Source organism: Nyctibius grandis, chromosome 3, assembly GCF_013368605.1.
Source record: "Nyctibius grandis isolate bNycGra1 chromosome 3, bNycGra1.pri, whole genome shotgun sequence".
In the NCBI taxonomy this organism is placed as follows: domain Eukaryota; kingdom Metazoa; phylum Chordata; class Aves; order Nyctibiiformes; family Nyctibiidae; genus Nyctibius; species Nyctibius grandis.
Window position 1 is genome coordinate 106,277,047 of NC_090660.1, and position 21,348 is coordinate 106,298,394.

Consider the following 21,348-nt stretch of genomic DNA (forward strand, 5'->3'; position numbering starts at 1 on the left):
GCTGCCTCTGGTTCTCCTCTCCGATGACCAGGCTCAGCGGTGCTCCCTGGAGCGGGGATGAGAACTGGCTGAGGAGAACCACGAGGGCAGTTCCAGGTGAATGGGCCTCTTGTGGTTTTCTCAGAAGCATCGTATGCGTCACTCACCCGGTTTTGTGGCCAGTCTACCAGCACATAAGTGAACCCATCCCCGCCATGGTGGCTATAAAAAGGCAGGTGAAGGCTGCATGGGGTGTGCAGGGCTGCCTCACTGGCAAAAGGGGATGGAGCTCTCCCATCGCAAGATGGGGTCCATCCCATTTTGCATCCTTCTTTGCTGCTTCATTAGCATAGCAGCAGCCAATATATTTGGTAAGTACACTTGTTCTTTTCCTTCGCCTGTGTCCAGTAGTGACTGTGCTCCTCTGATCTTTGTGCTGCTCTGTGTGTTACTCTGATATATAATAATCTTGAATCTTGCACACTGCAGACTTAGCTAGTTATTGTGTGCTGTGCAAACTGAGTTTGGGCTCCAAGTTAAATACTATAAGGATTTTGAAATGGTCAGGGTTGTCTGAGTTCAGTACATCTGGATTTTGGGTGGAAAAAAAAGTTTTCTGGAAGAACAGACTGGGCTAGAGAAGGAGCTTGGGTAAGAAACGGCGATGCTGCAGGGATGTGAAGGTCCTAAGATTATATCTTCTACTTGTATGTGCCATCATCTAATTTAGTCTTGAACCTTAAGATACTGGATAGTCTGAGCACCATCCCCAGTTCTTTGGTCTGAGTTTGGCAGTCCTGCACAATAAGCAATTTGAATCACTGAATTATTCTCTTAACTCAGATGTCTTAGTAGACCCTCTGTAGCACCATACACAAGGATTTCCACACATCCCAGAGCAACTGGCTGAAAGTCACGTTTGAGATTAAAATGGTGAGGTTTGCCTACCTGTGGATATCTATAGGTGAGCTAACCTAAAATCCCTTTACAGTCTCGTGAAAACTTTCACATGAGCTTAAGGGGACACAGTAAAAACTCACAGAAACAGAAGTGATTGGGGGGCCTTAGGTGCACAGAAACCATCTGTGGTTAAAGAAGTACCTGAGCTGCAAATTACTGGAGGCTGAAAAGTATCCAGAATACTTAACATGTGTTTGTACTACTATGTGTGGTCACACTCAGACAAAATATTGGACTAAGTGAACCTTTGGTCTAAATCGCTGTAGCTATGGTTTTGTTTGTTTGCAGTATTTTTGTAGCACTAATCAGTGGAATTAAGAGCATGACATTCATTGGATTTTGAGGATGGGGAAAGTGTCAGATCCACTAGACTCTTCTGTAAAGAAAGACCTACTGAATTTCATCATGCTCCTAAAACAGCATCCAAGTGTGGTTTTGAATGCGTTAAGAACTGAAGAGTCAACTATTTTCTTGCTGGGTGGCTTCAGTAGTTCATCACTTGCCCTGGTAAAAATTGAGAAGTGCTCCTAATATGAATTAGTCTGATGCTAACTGCTAGACATTGATTCTTTTTAGGTCTTTCATGAGATTAAGAAGAAGTACCTCTGCTTTTGGTCGAATAGTGAGTGACTTAGCTTCAATAAAGAATAAATACTCAGAAGCATTAATAGTGATAAGTGTGGTTATGGCAAAGGGCTGTTTTGTGGTGATAGGCACAACTAACTCTGAGTAAGTAAAGTAACCCATGTACCACAAAATGATAGCCATACCAGTACAGAACAGAGCTGAGACTAATTAAATACAGGCCTGGGAAAGGGGTCCACGAGCATCTCCATCATGTGCTTATCCTGCAGCTGGCAGCCCAGTGAGTGTGTTCAGTACCTCCGTGTGCTGACCCATGCAGAAATGCACACAAGGAGCAATGAGGAAATAACCAGGGAGGACCCATGTACCGGGGGCTGTTACCATGCAGTGTTGGCACTAACAGGGTTTTGATAAGAACAGGTTTGTGGTGAAACCACCCTTACGTGTTTACCTTCTTGCTGCTTTCAGAGTATCAGACAGATTCCCAACCATTGCGTCCGTGTGAACTTCAGAGGGAAAAGGCTTTTTCAGGAGGAGAAACCTACGTTCCTCAGTGCTCAGAAGACGGCCAGTTCAGGTAATTCATCCCTGCTATTATTCTGTTGTTGTACGATGTGACCTTTCATTACCAGTGAAAGCTTCAGCCTCTGTTTTGAAGAGCCTCTGTAATCGGTGGACTGGAGGGTGAGGGGTGCAGGAGACTTGAAGTGACTTCATTGAGCCATGTTGCAGATCCAACCTCTCCTGAATGAATTCCCTGTTGCTGGAAATAATCTCTGGGTTAAGGGGTCGATCTAAGATTAATAGATTAATCTTGGCAGCATTATTTGCATGTTAAATACTTGGTGTAGGCTGTTGTATCATGCAACTGCTGTCTTCTTCCACATGCTCTTGGGCACGTGGTCTGTGATCAGTGTGCCAGCTGGCACAGCACAGCCAAGCTGACTTGAAGTTATCCACCCTGCTGCAAGTGGCACAGTTGACTTTCCTTCTAAAGGCAGTAAAGGAACTAAAAAGCATATGGAGAACAGTGATTTAGAGAGCAGCATTTTGCTTGAAGATGCAAGGAATTAATGAGTTAAAGCTGAGGCTGAGGGGAAGTACAGATTGTAATGTTCTCTACTATAATCTTGTTGCTGTTGCCTAGGGTGGGTGACCTTGACCGTTCTAGATTTGACTTAGAAAATGTCTCAAAATGTATAGTTAATCTCAAATATTGGGAGCCAGCATTCTCTCCAACCTGCTTGCTTCTTGAATGACTTCAAGTCACTTATCTGCAATTCCTGAAGACTGCAGAGAATTACTAGAATTAAGAGCTCCCATCAGGTAGAGTTAGAGTCACCAGAAACACAGGCCTTTCTGATTCCACTATTTGTGGTGTTAAAGTACTTGAACTTGTTTGGCTTGCTTTATGTGTTTGTTTATGTCCCATACTGGCTGAGGACTCTGTCACAAACAAATAAAATATGTTACTTGTGATCTCCTTCAGGACAGTTCAGTGCAGTAGGAATGGTCTCTCCTGTTGGTGTGTGGATGAGAATGGCATTGAGGTACCTGGCAGCAAACAGAATGGATATCCCATATCTTGTAAGTCACGAGTTTCTATTTTTGTTGAGATTGGGTAAAGAGCCATTTAAACCTGCATTTGAACTGTTGAAATCAAGAATAGGTTAGCGCCAGACTCTGATGGATTCTAGTTTGTTGTAATTTGTTGGGTCTTTCTAGTGGAAGTTCTGGAGTTTCTTCAGGGCTGATCATGGAACCCTGATACACCTGGATGGTCTGTATTTATGAAGGTCACAGTAATGTAAATCATGAATGAAAGATCAACTTGGCGTATTGGCTTTTGAGTTGGAGAGCTTCAGCTCCATCTGTGGTGGGCTTCTCCATACCAATTTTCATAACCTTAAGTCCATCAATGTCCTCATGCCACCTGGGTGGCAGAATCAGAACTTGCAGCTCTGACTCAGATGTTGTCTTAATAAATGATTCAGTGCCCAACAAGTACCTTCCTCTAACAGTGCCCCTCTCCGGTACTACAGGCTTATCCTTTTGCCAGCTGCAAAAGCAGAGGATCTTGGTGAGTCGATACATCAACAGCAGCAGCATCTCCTACATCCCTCAGTGCCTGGATTCAGGGGCTTTTGATGCAGTGCAGTGCGACACGAAGCTGGGTCAATGCTGGTGTGTAGATCCAGAAGGAATGGAGATTTATGGCACCAGGCAGAGAGGAAAGCCAACGCGGTGTAAGTAATAAATCAACAAAATGGTGGGTTTTGTAGGGTGGGAAGGTTTGGTGTGAATGGAAGGGGGTAGATCAGGAGCTTGGCCACTGCAGCCTACACTTATGCTACAGAAGTATAGGTGCTTAACTGAGGAATTTAAGTCCCTGGTTCATAGAATCGTAGAATATCTCAAATTGGAAGGGACCCATAAGGATCGTGGAGTCCAACTTCCTGCTCTTCATAAAGAGGATATGAGGATCCAGGTGTCCATGTTCAGTGTAATGAATCTAAGCCCCTTCCAACCTGTAGGATGGCTACTCAGCTGTTTGTGGGAAGTTAAAACACCAGTAAACATTACCTTTGTTTCCCTTCAGGTCCAGGGAACTGTGAGATCCGAGACCGTCGCATTCTGCATGGGTTTGGGGAGAAGAGCCCACCCCAGTGCTCAGCAGACGGAGAGTTTCTGCCTGTCCAGTGCAAGTTGGTCAACACTACAGACATGATGTTTTTTGATCTCATTCATAGTTATAACAGGTAAGAGTGCAGGCTTCTGAAACAGGGAGGCAATCCTGCATAGCCCTTCAAGTCAGTGTCTCACTGCATTATTTTTTTTCCTCATGAAGCCCTTCTCCTGTGACCCCACATGATTTAATTCTCTGTTAATCAATGGACCAAGTAAAAAACTGAATTGAAATTACTCATTAGAAAAACCTGATATTCCATCCCTGCCATCTAATCAGTGTGTCCTCACACAGCAGTGGATACCACATTGCAATCTGTATTTGGAAAAGTAGCCAGGGCTACCTTTCAGACAGACACACAGCTGCGAACAAGATAAATGCAGAAGAAAGAGAAGAATTCAGATATATATATGAGGTAGGAAAGATGATTCTATATGGGATATGAAAACAGATGTGCAGACGGACAAGCAGCAACATGCAAAGAGCAAGTTCCACGTGATGGTGGGAAACTCTTGTCCGTTAGGCAGTGCCAGGGTTGCTCACACAGGTGAACCAGTAAGTGACAAACGGGTGTGCTGGAATACGACTGGCTTTGGGTCATTGGAGTGGGCTGAGGAAGGCTTCAAGATGCTGGATCAAATGCTTGTCTGTGGGAGCAAGAAGCTGTTGTCCCATGGAAGAGCTGGGAATTAATGCTCAGGTGGAGAAATAAGGGATGGGCAAGGGGAACCACAGGGAGAGGAGTTAATTTTGGTGCGGGTATTCAGACACTCCAGAGAAACCTTGTGGTCTCTCGTGAAGTGCCGTTATCTTGGCATCTCAGTCAATGCATTTCTCCGGTGGAGGGCAGTGGAGTAAATGTAATGTCTCATTGTGACTTGGCTCTAATGTAGCAAAGGCATTTTATTGTAAATGTCAGTTTTGCTGTTTTGAGGGTTTTCTTTTTCAATTTAAGCAAAACTGAAAGGCAGGCCCAAATGCACAGTGCAAATTTGTCAGAGCTTCAGGAGAGGTTATTTTGGCAAGAGCAAAATCATCTGGCTGTTTTGTTTGTTGGCCTGGGGAGTGTGGAAATTCTAAAAGAGCAATTACAGAGGAGAAAGCAATGCTTTAAATTAACATTTTTTTCTCTCTTTGGGAGATTTGTCTGCAAAGGTCTGTGAGATTGGGCTTTTCTTGTGTCCATGTCATGTAATTAATCACAGCAGGATCATTTCACTCCCAGCTGTCTACCTTTCTGATTATGGCATTGACTTAATCCATTACCATCATATCTGAGTATCTCAGGTCATTAATACATTTATTTTCGCACTATTCCTGCCAGTGGAGCAACTTTCTTTGGTTCCACACACTGATTTTTTAAATCTAGACATGTCAGACTAACTCCCTTTCCAAATTGTTTCCTTACACCTTTGTAAATATTTCAGAATAAATCAGTATGTTAAAAAAAAAAGATGGAGAAATTCAGAAGCTTAGAGCTAAGACTTTCCCAAGAGGAAGATTTTTGGAAAGAAAGATGAGCCCAAATTTCCTGCCTCACTCTGACAACTTGTCTGCTGCTACATATTTTATACAGACTGGGCCTGGGTCCTGCTTGGGTGGCCAGCCATATAGAAGGCTCTGTAGCAGATTGGGGAGAAAGATCAAAAAATCAAAAGTCGAGGAGGAGCTTTTTACTTTCTTGCTATAATTTTCATCAGACTCAAGACCTTGTGTCAGTGTCTTTATCCCAGCTCACTGGAGGTTCTGCCCTACTATGTATTATTTCATTGGCACTGGAAAAACCATGATTTGCTTTTCTCCCTCTGTTTCTGAGTAGTCAATGAGAAAGGCAGCTATAACTTGAGCTGCACATAGAAACATAGCAAGGGTTCCTTGCAAACCTGCTTTTGAAGATCAGTAATGAGATGTTGTTTCTGGAAGCCAAGAGCAGAGACTCAGTTGGAAGAAAAGGTCAACAACCTCACATTTATTTACTTTGCCATATTTTTGAGTGCATGCATTCTTGTTGAAATGCATGGATGCATTAGAAATTTATCCATAACTTAAATGTAGTTGGCTTTGCTTCAGCCATTGTTTTGGACTGGGTCTGATAGATGAGGTGCTCTGTGTTACCGCTACTCATCGCGAGGGTTATGATTAAAAAGAAGCCGAGAAAAGAAGCGGTAGGAAGCGCATTTTCCAAGTAAGGTGAGAGAAGTTCTGTCCTCTTGTTTGTGTGGGCCTAATTTATATCCGTTTGTACTTTATTTATCTGTGCTCTCAACTTGGAACGAAAATAACCAGAATGACAGGATATGACTACACATCTGCCCCATATAAAAGTAGCATAATTATGCATGTGACTTCTTAACGTTGAGGATGAAAGAAAGCAGCATGCAGAATTTTTTTCGTTGCATCCTGTTTCACACAGCTAGGTGTTGAGATGCTGAGGGGATGAGCTCCAAGGACACGAGCAGTGCAGAGGTCTGCCTTTGAATGTAGGAGCATTGCTCTCCTAAGATGAGAACAGATCATATCACAGAATCATCTTGGTTGGAAAGGAACTTTAAGATCATTAAGTCCAACCATTAACCTAACACTACCAAGTCAACCACTAAACAATATCCCTAAAAAATATCCCTAAGCACCACATCTACTCGTCTCTTAAATCCCTCCAGGGATGGTGACTCTACCATTTCCCTGGGCAGCCTGTTCCACTGCTTGATAACCCTTTCCATGAAGAAATTTTTCCTGATATCCAATCTAAACCTCCCCTGGAGCAACTTGAGGCTGTTTCCTCTCCTTCTATCGCTTGTTACCTGGGAGAAGAGATTCCAGATTCCTGATTGGGCAGTGGCCAGTGCATAACTCAGGGGAGCAGAAAGCTCTTGAAATACCCCAAACTATTTATGTCCGTGTGTACACTGAAGACCATAGAAACATGGTATTTAGGTGTTTATATCTTAATTTGCATTGTTTTAATGCTGGCACAAGTCCCTTTGTGCCCTGAAGTATGACATTTTGACTGCTTTTAGCATACCAGTGTGAGCAGTGGAGCAGGATTTGATGATCCAAAGTGGAGAGAGAGTCAGTAGGCTTTTAATTTGAAGACGTGGAAGAGTGCCAGAGCGAAGCAGCGTTACACAGGCTCTGAGACAGAGGCACTGCTGGATAAGGCTGGGACAACCCTGAGGTTACCAGCCCCTCCCTCTGCCAGGGGTTGCTGTTGCTTGATGCATTCCCCTGCTTGCACTTGGGTGTAGTGAGGAAGCAGTGACACCTTCAGCTCTCCTGGCAAGAGGTGGCAGAGCTCTCAGGCAGACTCTTGAACATAGCAAAGGCCCCTTACGCCACTCCTCTCACCTGACCACTGTCTCTGAGCCAGACAAGCATTTCACTGCGTTTCGCAGGGGCATTGCAGACTGCACGTGCTATAGAGCAGCCCTGAGGCTGCAGGAGGGTGGCACTGGAATTGAGGCTGGTCATGGTCCCAGTTTTACTGGGTCACTCTTTGGTACATTAACCTTTTTCCCAATTGATCAGGGCCTAATCCACCGTTACTCCTACTACTAAGTGTCCTTCCTTGGTAAAAAACCTAATTTGTGTAATTCTCTGAATGTCTCGAGCAGAAAATTCCACTTCCTTGTTGCTAGATTTTCCCAAATAAGCCACATGCAGCTGGGACACCAGACCTTCATCATATTTCAGGGTAAGGGTATGTGTCTGTAAAATATGATTGGTTTGGAACTTAGTACTTTGAATCTAGAAAAATTTATCTTCTGTTTGGATGGAGAAACCCTAGAGTGTCTGTCAGTTAAGATCGCATTTATCATAGTTTTTTTTCAACTCTGACGCTATTAAGTTTCCTTCCTAAGTCATTGCTTTGCTGGAATCTGGCTGTTCTCCCTCCTAGATATTCTACTGGAAACCAGCACCTCTTTGATCTCCAGAAGTAAGAGTCAATCTTACTTGTAATATGTTAAAAACCCTTTCTCCTTAATCTGTTGAGCCATACTCTGAAAATGAAAAAGATTAGTGTGGTTTTTGTCAGCGTTTGTGCTTAATTCAGTGCAGAAAGCATACGTAGCATGTAGGGAAGAGGAAGCAAACTGTTTGTTTAGGCACTCTGCCATCCTGTGCAGATTTGTGGAAGGAGCTAATGAACGGGTGTTGTAATAACATTAAGCCAACGTCGATCTATTTTACACTCTTTGACAGGCTTTCAAAGATGAGAATAGAATTGAAAATGAGTGTTAAATGCTGGGTACCTGCTTAGGAAGGGTCAGAAATCTGTCTGAAGGGAGATAGTCCTGTGTTTGTTTTAAAAAAATGGCATTTAGGAGACTTTGTAGCCTGCTGAAACACTGATCTGGATCATGTCAGAGCCTGGTTGCCACAAGGAGACCGAAGGGTTTTGTAATGGCTTTGTGCTTTGCAGACATCCTTGCTGTACGAATTCGGGAGGGAAACACAGGTGATGGTTTGTTGTCGTCGATGGGCCTCCCCAGGCTGCTCACAGGGCGCTACTTTTCCTTCCAGGCTCCCAGAGGCTTTCCAAACGTTCAGCTCCCTGCGGGAGACGTTCCCGGAGGTCTCTGGGTACTGTTACTGCGTGGACAGCCTGGGGAGAGAGTTAGCAGACACGGGTAAGCACCCCCCAGCACCTGATCCTTTAACTTGAGTGGCTTTGAATTCCCAAAGGAAAGGACAAATAACAAGTATCAGTCTTCAGATTAATTTGGGACTTCAATTTCATTCTTACAAGGGGCAAGACCGCTGTGACCAGTGTAGTGCCCATGGGAAAGGCTGGAGCTCCCTAATGAAATCCCAGCCTTAGGAGAAGCGCTTCAATCAGTAGCAAGTGGAGCTGCTGCCTGGGACCTAATCCTGTCCTTTTTGGGATGGTGGAATAGGATTTCTGAATGTCCAGCTTCTGACGCAGCTTTCTAGTGTGGGCATATTTGATAAGTCCAATTAGCAAATGCAGGGGAGTACGAAGGGCCTGGAGACTGAACTATTTTCTTCTTGCTCAGGTAGTATCATGGAATGGTTTGGGTTGGAAGGAACCTTTAAAGATCATCTAGTCCAACCCCCCTTGCCACAGGCAGGGACATCAGATGGTCCTCCCTTTTCTCTTATAGCCTCAAGATACCTTTTAATCATGTTAGTAGTTGATGGGACACTTAAGAAGAAAGAATGTTTTTTCCAAGAGGGAGGAATGAGTAGGTTGAGGACTTCACTGTCTCTGAGGAATAGGAGCTGGGATTTAAATGTTTAAAAAAAAATGGAAAAATGCAAAGCATGATAGCTTAAAATTTAGGTGGTAGATGAGAACTTCAACATTTAATTCCCCCAAGGGTGAAAAGTTCTCAAAAACTTTGTGCACTCAGGGAAACTACTGCACATCTTTCTTTTTTGGTATACAACCAAAATGATTGGGAATTGTGTTTTGGTAACATTGATTTCCAAAAATCCATCAATTACTCTACTACAGACTGAACCTAACAAGACCACAGCACAGTCCCAGTTATGGGATGTTCCTCCTGCTTGTTTTGGTAGATGCCAAGGCATAAAGCTAGTGATTGGGCACTCAGCAGTGGGTTGTATGGTACAGTGCATTAGGGTTATGCAATATAAATTCCCATTTGGCCTGTTTAGAGGACTGGTTTTAGAGGACTGGCTAAAAGTCTCTTTCTCAGGCTTGGAACTGCTGCTTGATGAAGTTTACGACACAGTTTTCTCTGCGCTGGAGCCTGCCCGCATGTTCACGGAGACCAGCATATATCGGATCCTGCAGAGGCGGTTTCTGGGGGTTCAGCTAGCTACCTCTGGCAAGTTCAGATGTAAGTAGCACCCAGGTGATGCCCTATAAATAAGGCGACAGTTTTGCATCTTGCGTGTGACAGCTGCGTTGGGGAGAGTTGTTCTAGGAGTCTCTTGCACTAAGAGCATCACAGTTTCAGTGCAAGAATCAAGGTCCCTGAATTGCAGCTGGCTTTTCACCTCTGCATTGCACATTCTTACCAGCAGATTGTACCTGTTCTCTGGTCAACGCTTTCCCATGCACTTGAAGTTTGCATTAGTTGAAATCCCATCAACTCTCCATATCTTTTCCTCTGAGATTATGGAGATAGATCTGATGATTTATTAAATTAAAAGCCTGAGAAAATGCTCCCTAATTTATGTCGGTACACTCAGAAACAGGAAGGATCTTATATTGACCACAACACACTCGATCCCCGAGCACAAGAGTTTGTAGTGCCTTAGCCAGCCAGGCTGAACTTCTGGATCTGCACTTGGGTCCATTCCCTCCCTGGTCTGGGCAAGCAAATGGGGAGAGAGTTTCTCTGCCTGTGGGCAATGAACTCTGCAGGACAGGAGGTCAGGTACCTCTTTCGCTCTCCTACACCAGAGCCCAAGAGAATTGCCTTGGCTGGGGAGAGTTTGAACCCCCTGGTGTGATACTTCATCCTCCCATGCAAATTCCTCTGATGTTGCTGTCTGACCCTCACTAAGGACTTGCGTCACCAGAGATATTAAGCAGATACTGATGTAAATCTTCTGGCCACATAGTCACATTGTTTTTCTATTTCTGGGACAAGCTGGTAATTCTGGGGAGTCTGGAAAGCATCTTCCCCCTTCTGCTGCACAGTTTTGTGCAATAAGCTCTGACTGTAGCTAGGGATGCAGCGGCTGTTAGCAACGATGAAGCTGTAACAGCCACAAGATGGAGATGTGGCCACGTTTGTCAGCCACTGAGGGGGACTGCTAACTTGTTGGTGACTTACCCAGATCTCACACTGCTGCCTGAGGCCATACATATTAGGAAAGTTGTCAGATTTGCTAGATGAACAGGTTGTTCTCATGTGATGCTCTTGCTGCCTCAACCTGGTAGCTGAGTGTAGCTGGAAAGCTCTTGAAGGTGAGAAATGTTTAGGCTGTAGGATTACAGGTTTATATAAACAAGCAAAATTTCTGTTGGAAGGGTGGAGTCTAGTACTGGAGAGATCGTAACTCAGAAGATTTGCTTTATGGAGTTTTGGCTTCTCTGCCATTAAGGCCAGTTTGACAGGAATAGGGTCTTCAGATCCCTGCGGAGGGAAATAAAGAAATTGGGTGGTCCCAGACCAAATCTCCACAGTCAGGTGCAGATCCTTTTGCAGGAGCAGTGCCTCAGTCTCTTCAGAAACATTGATGTTTACCTTCATCTCAGTCTCCCAAGCTGCACGTCTGTCTCTCTTGGCCAGCTTTGCATCTGCCCTAAGGGCCAGAGCTCACCTGGCCTCCAGCGTGGCTCCCAGCGGATGCTGCTACTCTGCCTACCCACGACTATGGCTGAAAAATGTCTTGAGGTTTTATTTTCTGTTTAGTTTTCAGAAATTAATACCTACAGCAGAAAAAACACTCTCCAGGGGAGAAGAGGATGGAGACTTTGCATTTTGGGCTGGTACTTGAAGTTTCACTGAAAACAGTCAGGAAATTAAACTTTTTTTTTTCTTTTTTCCCTCCCAAATAGGCAAACAATGGAATCAAACAGATGGCTCTGAAACTTTAAGCTTTCCCTCCTTAATGCATACTGTTTTTCTCCCAGGCCCCTCAAAGTGTGAGGTTGAGTGGTACGCAGCCCTGCGTTACCAGCACGCCTACGTGCCGTCGTGTGATACCGACGGGGGCTACACACCAGTGCAGTGTCAGCAGGGAGGACAGTGCTGGTGTGCAGACACCAAAGGGCAAGAGGTCCAGGGCACAAAGAGACGAGGACAGCCCCCGGCCTGCGGTATGTATGAGGTTTGGAGAAGGAAAAATGAGCACATTTCTCGGTGTCTTTAGAAAGACACCTGAAGGACCAGTTCCCTTCTCAGCTCTGACAGATGCTGGTGTTCAAAACCTGAGATCCAAAAACCTCCCTGGGGTTAAGAGCCACATTCTAATAAATTATTAAATATCATATACCTTTTATTTTCCTTTATGACCTTTCTTTAGCTTTTTAGTTTTGCATACAGCAAGGCCTTTCTTTGCAGCCATGATATCTGTCTCTTGACTCCGGGAGCTGGGATGTTAAGTCAGAATATCTGGGATACTATAAGAAAGCCAGTGACGGTGGTTTTGAGTCTGACCTCCTTCTTTTGGTGAAATGCTATGGAATTTCTAAAGCATCTCTCATCCTGAGCACTTTTCCCCATCTCTGTCACTGCATATTTCACCATGAAAATTGCCAAATCCAGTAAAAAAAAACCAAAACAAACAATTTAGAAATGTTGTATGGTTTAGGCCTTTGAGAGATTTCGTTAAGAATACACCATCAAATCAGTGCCCCAAATGGAAATGACAGCAGAAATGTCGAAGGGCTGGAGGGGAGGAGGAAAGTTAAAAACCTTCACTCCGAGTCACACTACCTAAATATTCAGGATTGTGCTGGAGGGCTGGGGGAGCACAAGGTCTTAACGCGGGGGCCGCCTTCGGGGAAGGTAGTTTCTCTGTCTGTGAGAAGCAGTCTCACCACGCAGATAGAGGAGGAGGGACCTATCCTGGGTGTCACAGCTCCAAGTGGCTCAGAGTGCTCTGGGCGCAGACAGGCTTACTGTGAAATGAAAGTGTTAGCATGCCTCTGGGGCTGCTCACCAAGGATATTGCGAGGGAACCTTGAGAGACCTCGCCATATGTTGGGACTGGTTGTTTTCTCTTTAAATACGCTTTGCTGAGCTCTCCTGATAATTTTTTTTTTTCTTGCGCAGAGGGCAATGACTTGAGGCTGCTTGCAGCTTTTATTGGCAGACTCAGGAAATTTAAACAGGGAAAAATTTCTGCAGAGGTTTTGCAGACTAACTCCCGAGAAGGTATTTCATGAGGATATAGCTGCAGTCCGTGTTCAGACAGCTACATGCCATGTGTGTGTCTCCAGTTCTGCTCTGTTTTACTTCTCTTTAACACCTTTGATTCTCACACTCAACAGCGTGAACGGTGGAGGAGGCAGAGACGTAGGTGTGGGTAGCACGTTGGGTGCTTGCATGACCTGCAGCACCAGGCAGTCCTGATAGACATGCTCCTTTTCAGACCTTTACAGTAAATTCACCCCAGCAGTGCTTTTCTGTTTATTGTGTCTAACTCTGCTTTGATTTGATTCAACAGTGGGTAGGAGGGGAGAGCCTTTAAAGACCATGATCCTACATTTGTTTCATATTAGCAGACTTGTGGGATTGTGGCTTACACTAATTTATTGATACCCAGAGGAATGTTCTTCATCCCTCTTACCAAGAGCCAACACTGAAAACAGAAGGGGCCCATCCTACATCAAATGCCTTTACAAAGGGACCACTGTGAGGGACTCTGAGCCCCTGCCAGGAGCTGCAGAGCAGGACAAGAATGCGAAAGGAAGAGCGAGAAAGATGCTGATCACAGAGCCTCAAATTACTTGCTAATCTATTTTAGCAGCTTTTAAGATTTCCAGCTTTTATCCTTACTGTTAATAGGATTTATGACTGCTTTATCGTATTGCTTGAATGTGGAATAAATGGGGATGGGGTGGGGAGCCCAAGGGAGGACATAATGGAGCAGACCAAGCTGGAGAAACCAGACCATTAGTCTGGAGACTGGTCTGGCTCCAGACCATTAGTCTGGAGGAAAGGAGGCTCAGGGGAGACCTTACCGCTCTCTACAACTACCTGAAAGGAGGTTGTAGCGAGGTGGGTGTTAGTCTCTTCTCCCAAGTAATAAGTGATAGGGCAAGAGGAAATGGCCTCAAGTTGCACCAGGGGAGGTTTAGATTACATACAGGAAAAATTTCTTCACGGAAAGGGTTATCAAGCATTGGAAGAGGCTGCCCAGGGAAGTGGTGGAGTCACCATCCCTGGAGGTATTTAAAAGATGAGTAGATGTGGTGCTTGGGGACATGGTTTAGTGGTAGACTTGGCAATGTTAGGTTAATGGTTGGACTTGATGATCTTAAAGGTTCTGTCCAACCAAAACAATTCTATGATTCTATGTTTATCTGCCATCCTGTCCCCTACAGGGACAGCAGTGGTGCTCAGGGAGAAATCATGAGAAACAAGGGAAATGCATATAGCTTCCATATATCCTCCTGGTTGCCTGCAGGCTAGGGAGGCCCCAGACTGGAGGCTGAACCCAGATCATTGTGTTCAGCACTCGCCTATTGAGTCATTTTCCAGGGGTTTGCCTAATTGCTCTTTAACCTCTTATCCTTCCCAGCATCCTCAGGCGATAAATTTCATTATCATAATTATTTGCTCTACTTTTGGACCATTCTATTTCCTGTACTGTGAGAAATACTGAGTAATAATTTTCTATTGTGAATGATGTGGAGAATCCTGGTTTTTAAAAACCTTCATCACATTTTTTTTGTCCAAGCTGAATAGTCTCTTCTACTTTGTGGAGTAGAAGGTTGTGGAGTCTCCTTCTCTGGAGACATTCAAAACCCGCCTGGACGCATTCCTGTGTGATATGATCTAGGTAATCCTGCTCCGGCAGGGGGATTGGACTAGATGATCTTTCGAGGTCCCTTCCAATCCCGAACATTCTGTGATTCTGTGATTCTGGAAAAGCTCTTCTGTCCTCGAAATATTTTTGCAACCCTTCTCTATAATTCTGCTACTTTTCAAGGAAAGGTGACTCTGTTGCACATGATTCAAGGTGCTTCGTGAGTTCCAGAGATCCAGTCAGTACCATAACCGTCCTGTCTGTTTGGTTCTCAATGTCTTTGTATCTGCGAAGTCTTTCCTTTTTTGATGTCTTTTGAGCCTTAAGCTGTTGTTTTCAGAGGTCCTTCTTCAGTGATGTGTTGCATCCTAACTTGGAGGCATTTCTGTCTGTGTATGAACACATACAGGTGGGGCTGGATGCAGACACACCTATGACATACCTTGGCCCAGGATGTGGGTGGCCAGGGCCACTGTTGGTACCCTCAGTACCCTGACATTTGACTAGTTTTGTTGAAATTTTGTGTTTTTTTCCTTTAGAGCTCATTTGTGAATGCCATCTGGTCCTTCTCACTCTATTACTACTAATTTTAACAATTTATTTTCAAACGTCTTGTAACGAATGCTTCACTATGAAACTGAAGATCTAGGCAGGAAGCCTCCATCAATTCCTTGTTAGTGGGCATTGTTTAAAATAACTTTATGGTTTTTTGCAGTCTTTTTCTCTTTCTTAGATTCACGTATTGTGAACATTGGAAGTTTTCATTAGAAGCAGGCATCCTACCAGAGAGTTAACATATTTGGAAAAGACTTTATTCGTCCTTTCAGCCATAGGAACAGGAATGAGGGTTTACAGTGAGAAACAATAGAACCAGAAAAAGACTGCAAAGCAGACAACTCAGACACGGTGAAGGAATGTTTCCTTTCACTTTGTGGCTTGACTGGAGAACTTTATTATAGACCGTATTCAAAAACAGTTCAGATTTCCTTATCAGTGTGCGTGATGAGTAGTTGAGGAACTAGAGACAGGTTAAACTATACTTTCATGTGTTTTCTGCTGAAAATGCTTGAAAGATAGCCATAGAGTTACAGGTTTTAGACGTTCCAAAATTTTCATTTTTTTAAAAATCTTTCTCTAGGTGAAGAACAACTGTGCATCTCTGAGAGACGACAAGCCTTGTCAAGGATCTTTTATGGCCCTGCTGGGTACTTCAGTCAGCACAGTTTGTTTTCCACGCCAGATATGCAGTCGGAAAAAATAACTGCCTTCTCAAGACCCTGCCCTCCCTCCTTCAAGGAGCTGTTTCTGGACTCTGGATTGTCATCCCCAGTTGCACAAAGCCCATATGTCAGCCAGATTCCTGGGCTAGAAACCACTCTTAGTGAAGCCGTCACAGGGATGTTCCCATCAAGGGAACTGGCTCAAGTGGCGCTGCAATTTACTGCCAATCCAAAGCGTTTCCAAGAAAACCTCTTTGGAGGAAGATTCTTGAAGAATTTGATCCAGTTTAACTTCACGGGGGTGCTTGGCACTAGTGGGAAACACAGCATTGGCCAGTTTTTCCCACAGGAGGATGTGGCAGGTAGGGATAACGGCCGAGGCCTTCTAGAATCAGCTCTTGTAGGCAGCTTTGGCCGCACAGTAACTCTACAGGACAATCAGAATATGGTGAAATTCCTTTCCTTTGTTCTGGAACTACCTGAGTTCTTTACTTTTCTTCAACAAGTGATTTCTGTCCCCAGAAGCGTTGCTGAAGATTTAGGTGAACTGGTGAAACTAGCATTGGGATCCAAAGACTGTGTTGAGGAGCCAAGGGACCTGTTTGTTCCAACATGCACCAAGGAAGGGAGGTATGAGAAAGTTCAGTGCTATGCAGGAGAGTGCTGGTGTTTGGATACTTCAGGTAAGGAAGTTCCAGGCTCAAGAGTTCAAGGCAAACGTCCAAGGTGTCCCACTGATTGTGAGAACCAAAGGAGAAACCTGCAAAACTTGAAGCAAAGCCTGCCTGCGGGATCAGATCTTTTTATTCCCTCTTGTACTAAGGATGGAGACTTTCTGCCTCTCCAGTGTTATGGGACGAATTGTTTCTGTGTTGATTTGAATGGCAAGACTGTTCCAGGAATACGGGAAAGAGCTGGAACGCCGATGACATGTAAGTCCTGGAGACTGGGAATTTAAAGATGCTTCCTTATTGTGTTGGAATTTCATGATTCTTTCTTCATATCTGATTATATCTGGAAATGTGTGGACGATGTATATAAACAATATTCTCCCCTAAGAGGAAAGTGAGTCAGCCCTACAGTTGCAGAGGAATAGTGGGAAATGCATTGTATGTAAACCTTGATATCCTAAGTCTTAAGGCTGGTCCCCTCTTCTTTCAGTGAGTTAGGGTAGGCACACTCAAAACAGAGGAGCCTGAGGTCTTGCCATGTTAATGAGCATGGCATTGACATCTGTCTCTACTTAACTGTGCAGCTAGTGTGTATTACATCCATGATGCCCATGAGACCTGGAGCATGTGTATAACTGAATGGGACTCATGCCAAGTGAAAAAGCTCTTTTACTTCCAGGACCAAGTCACCTGGGCACGGTCACTGGCTCATCCTTGTCCTGAGAACTGAAGAGCTTCAGTGCCTTAAACTATGAACCTCTTTTAGTCTTTTAGCTCAAGAATATCCTCAGCTTGGTAGGATGTCACAGGAGTCCAAACGTAGGAGACTCAAAGGCTAACAGGTTTCTCATAAAGATCATGCAGTCAGGACAGAAAAGTGAGTCACAAATGACTTGTCAGACACTAATTTAGCATTGCAACTTGCTTATAGACAATGAAGTGCCTCTTCTGACCTTCTAGTAATGTAATGCAAAGGAAGAAGGATGCGCATAGGCTAGGGATACGTGTCTTTCAAGTTTCTGTGAACTGAAAATGGCACATCAACAAGGAGAACAGACCAAGAGAAGAGTTTGCTTCTCATTTTGGAAAGAGTAGCAGAATATCCAGCAGATGACAGTGGTACATAGTGAAGGATCTCCTTTGAATAGCAGTTTGCAGAAGTAGTGGGGAATTTATTGCAATGATCTGAATTGGTAGGGGATTTATATCTAGCAACCCATCTGTAGTGTAATCAAAAATAAACAAGTTCATAATTCTCTGGTGTTCAAAAGGAGATGAGCTCCTATGTTTTGCTGTGTTTGTAGAGCTGCTTGGTGGCAAAGTGAAATTTGGCTCTGGAGATGGCAGAAAAGGCTTCCAAAACAAGCTCACTCCAGCATTTTGAAGGATAGTATTTTTATATTCAGCTGCAATATTCAGTAGACAATAGAAAGAGAGGACAACAGAATCTGAAAATTCTGATTAGGTCTAAGGGGAAATAAATCAGTATTATCCTACTATTCTTTTGCAGGGATTGGCTGAATAACAATTAACTGCCAGATTATCAAGTGTATCTGAAAATACGCGGTTGGTATGAACAGATTCAGGAAGGCATTTAGTGGCATTAAGCACCTATCCCCTGCCAGTAAGAGCTACAGGCACCTAACGTGCTCAGATGTTTTTAAAATTCATAGCTATGTGCATCTTTCAGTGCTCACATGCCTTTGGATTCTTACCCTGGTTCAACAAAGGAGCTTATGAGCATTGGGCCACTTAATAACAGGCCAGAAATGTTGTTGTTAGGTTTGGGATAAGTGACCAAGTTTTAGTAATGGTGTTTATAGTACTAGGGGGGCAGGGGGTATTGTATATCTTCAGTGCATTCGTAAGATGTGCTGTGCATGTTTTTCTTTTCCCCAGGCCCAAGTGCTTGCCAAGTAACAGCTGGTCAGGAGTTTCTAAGGGCTGTGAAACTCCTGTTGTCAGATCCAAGCGCCCTGTCTCAGCTCTCCAGCGTTTACGTCCCGCAGTGCGATGCTGAGGGCGCCTGGAGGCAGGTGCAGTGCAGCGGCCCCCCTGAGCAAGCCTTTGAGTGGTACGAAAGGTGGATTGCAGAGAACAACGAAGGCAAAACCCTGCCCGTTGCTAATCTATTGAACATCATAACTGGATATAAGGAGGCATCTTCCAAAGGCTTTTCAGCTTTTATTAAAGCTTTGTATGAGACTGGGCACCAGAACGTCTTCCCAGCATTCACCACGTATTCCTCCTTCACTGATCTCCCACCTGAAGTGCTGGAAGGAAACGTGACCTATGCATCTGAGAACATTTTACTGGATCCATATACGTTCTGGCAGCTTCTGAATGAGCAGTTCACCTATTACCCAGGACCGTACACTGATTTCAGCACTCCATTAAGCCACTTTGAACTTCGTGATTGTTGGTGTGTTGATAGCAAAGGAGAAGAGCTGCAAGGAACAAAGGCAGAAGTGAACCAGGTTCCAGCATGTAAGTAACAGAATTTCTGGCACATAAGTAGCAGTGTTTCTGGTCTTTGCTTTTATGCCCCAAGAGGAAAGTCCTTTCAAGTGCTGGGAGGTAGGAGACAATGACTCAGTGGAAAGAACTAATTTTTGGTAAATAGGTGGTCTCTCAGCTTTGGGAATAAGGAGAACTAAAGTTCCATAACAAGTTTATGTAGATTTTGTAATTTGGACATATAATGCTTTTGCAGAAGATACTTAGCCAGACAACAAAGGACACTTTGAAGTTAGAAACTGTGTGAAGATTTGTATGGAAAATTCATGATTACACTGTGATGTAACTGACTTTCAAGGATTCCTTAAAATGAGGCAAGAGGAATTTTCTTTGCTGTTCCTTACGCAGTCAAGAGTAACATGTATCCCCTAGAAGTCACTAGGAGAAGAGTGAGGCCAGCACTGAAGTTTGGTAAGCCCTCTGTCTAGGCAACTCCACCAAAGCTGTTGGGGTTACTTCAGCAGATGACCTATATTATAAATGTAGTCATGACATCGTAATTTTCCAGCTGGGAGGAAGAGACAGGACAACGAACGGCAAACTTCCAAATGGGCAAGGACTGCTGGAGATGCCAATCCTGTAGGCAATTGGGGAATAAAGGGGATGAAGCAGATTAGCAGAGAGTTATTTTAGTGGAGAAGCTTTCGCTGAGCTGGTCCAGTGTGTGAACTGCCACATCTAAGTCAGTAGATGTATGAAGACAGTGTCAGCTGCCACTCTGGACCCAAGCGATATATGTTCAGTTTCCTTTCTGACTCTCTTTTCTGATACCCGCTTTTTTTATGGCAGTGACTGAGGGATAGTTCTGTAGAGACATATTAACTCCATTTGTAACCAATAAGGAGGAGGTAACGTAAAATCATCTGACCTTTTGCCCAAGGCTTGGAGAATGTTTGGATGATTCCTGGTACTCTTGGACTCTTGTGGTTATACAGCTAAGTGTTGACGAGTCTCGTTTGCTTGCTTCGTTAAGCAATTCAAAACCGAGCAAGTGCAGGAGGAAACAGAAGATGCTAATTAAAAGATCAGCTAGTTTTCACATGCTAATCTTTATTGGATTTAGATGAAAGGCATTAAAATACCCTCTGGTTCTACAGGTCCTGGTATATGTGAAAGTGTTAAGCAGGAAGCCATGAAATTTATGGAGGAGGCAGAGCAGCTCATCCTAGCATCAAATAGTTCCCACTTCCCTTTTGGAGAAAGCTTCTTGATGGCAAAGGGAATACAGCTCACAGACAACGACCTCCTACGTTCTGCTCAGCCCTACGAGTCAGAGGTGGTGGTCTCCAAAAAGCTGTTATCGGGCAGTGACTATGGTCTCCAGCTGGCTGCATGGTCAGGTAGGTGAAAGAGAGATGAGAGCTTAATTAAATGGCTTAATGCCCAGGATCTATGCAAGAGTATTCTACATCAAATTCAGCTTTGCTGAAAAACAGGTGCAACTCGGCAAGTATCATTCATCAGTGTAATTAACCTGCCAACCCAAGAGCTGATTTCAGTTATATGTGTGAAACCATGCATACATAAGATCTGGACACCTACTAGCCTTCATGTACTTGTGGTGTTTGTTAATTACCCTTCTAAAGTGCAGGGAACAACCAGGTGTTTACAAACACGTGCATTTAAAATATGTCTTCTTAGATTGGCCACTAATATCTTTCTTTCACTTTTTATAGTCTTGCATTTCTACTGGCGGAGTCACTTTACCTTAAAACATTCTGCTGGAGAAGCAACGCAGCTGGGATTTCTCCCTTACATCCCACAGTGTGATGGCCTGGGAAACTGGGAGCCAACTCAATGCTATGAGAGCACAGGTGAGCAATTGCTAACAAGATACTCTGGGCTGTCTGAACAAAGAAAAGCTAAGCAGAATTCTAATAAAAAGATGGAAAACCTGTATTCTTGTAGCCAGTCTGGAGAGAGGTGAAGTGGTCTACAAGATGTGTGGAAAATTGACTGGAGTGAAGGACTCATTTGGGCTCAAAAATCAGTCGATGTTCAGTTGCTCGCTGCTAGTAGTGTTCCCCAGGGGTCAGTTCAGGGGCTGGTATTGCTTAATGCCTTCATTAATGACCAGGACGATGAGAAGGAGTGCACTCTCAGCAAGTTTGTGGATGATACCAAATTGCTCAGAGTCGATGATAAGCTGCAGGATAGGGCTGCAATAGAAGAGTCTCACCAGAGCTGCTACGTTTCCATTCTGACCACTGCTCTCAGGTGTGGTCTACTTATCTCTGAATAGCAGAGTTAACTGTGACTTAGATTTACTGACCACTTTCTATAGTGCTGCTGAGGATGGAAATCTTCCCAGTAT

General features: G+C 44.1%; 1 protein-coding gene across 1 annotated transcript in view; it reads left to right on the plus strand.

Annotated features, from left to right (window-relative positions):
- Window positions 1–262: 262 nt before the first annotated feature.
- TG (thyroglobulin) overlaps window positions 263–21,348 on the plus strand; it is a 164,741-nt gene continuing 143,655 nt past the window's right edge. The window contains exons 1-12 of the mRNA XM_068396990.1: window positions 263–350; window positions 1,993–2,101; window positions 3,014–3,111; window positions 3,567–3,770; window positions 4,124–4,283; window positions 8,732–8,838; window positions 9,892–10,035; window positions 11,784–11,969; window positions 15,765–16,778; window positions 18,417–19,004; window positions 20,132–20,374; window positions 20,711–20,848. Coding sequence (XP_068253091.1) covers window positions 263–350; window positions 1,993–2,101; window positions 3,014–3,111; window positions 3,567–3,770; window positions 4,124–4,283; window positions 8,732–8,838; window positions 9,892–10,035; window positions 11,784–11,969; window positions 15,765–16,778; window positions 18,417–19,004; window positions 20,132–20,374; window positions 20,711–20,848 — 3,079 coding nt within the window. The remainder of the gene's footprint in view (window positions 351–1,992; window positions 2,102–3,013; window positions 3,112–3,566; window positions 3,771–4,123; window positions 4,284–8,731; window positions 8,839–9,891; window positions 10,036–11,783; window positions 11,970–15,764; window positions 16,779–18,416; window positions 19,005–20,131; window positions 20,375–20,710; window positions 20,849–21,348) is intronic.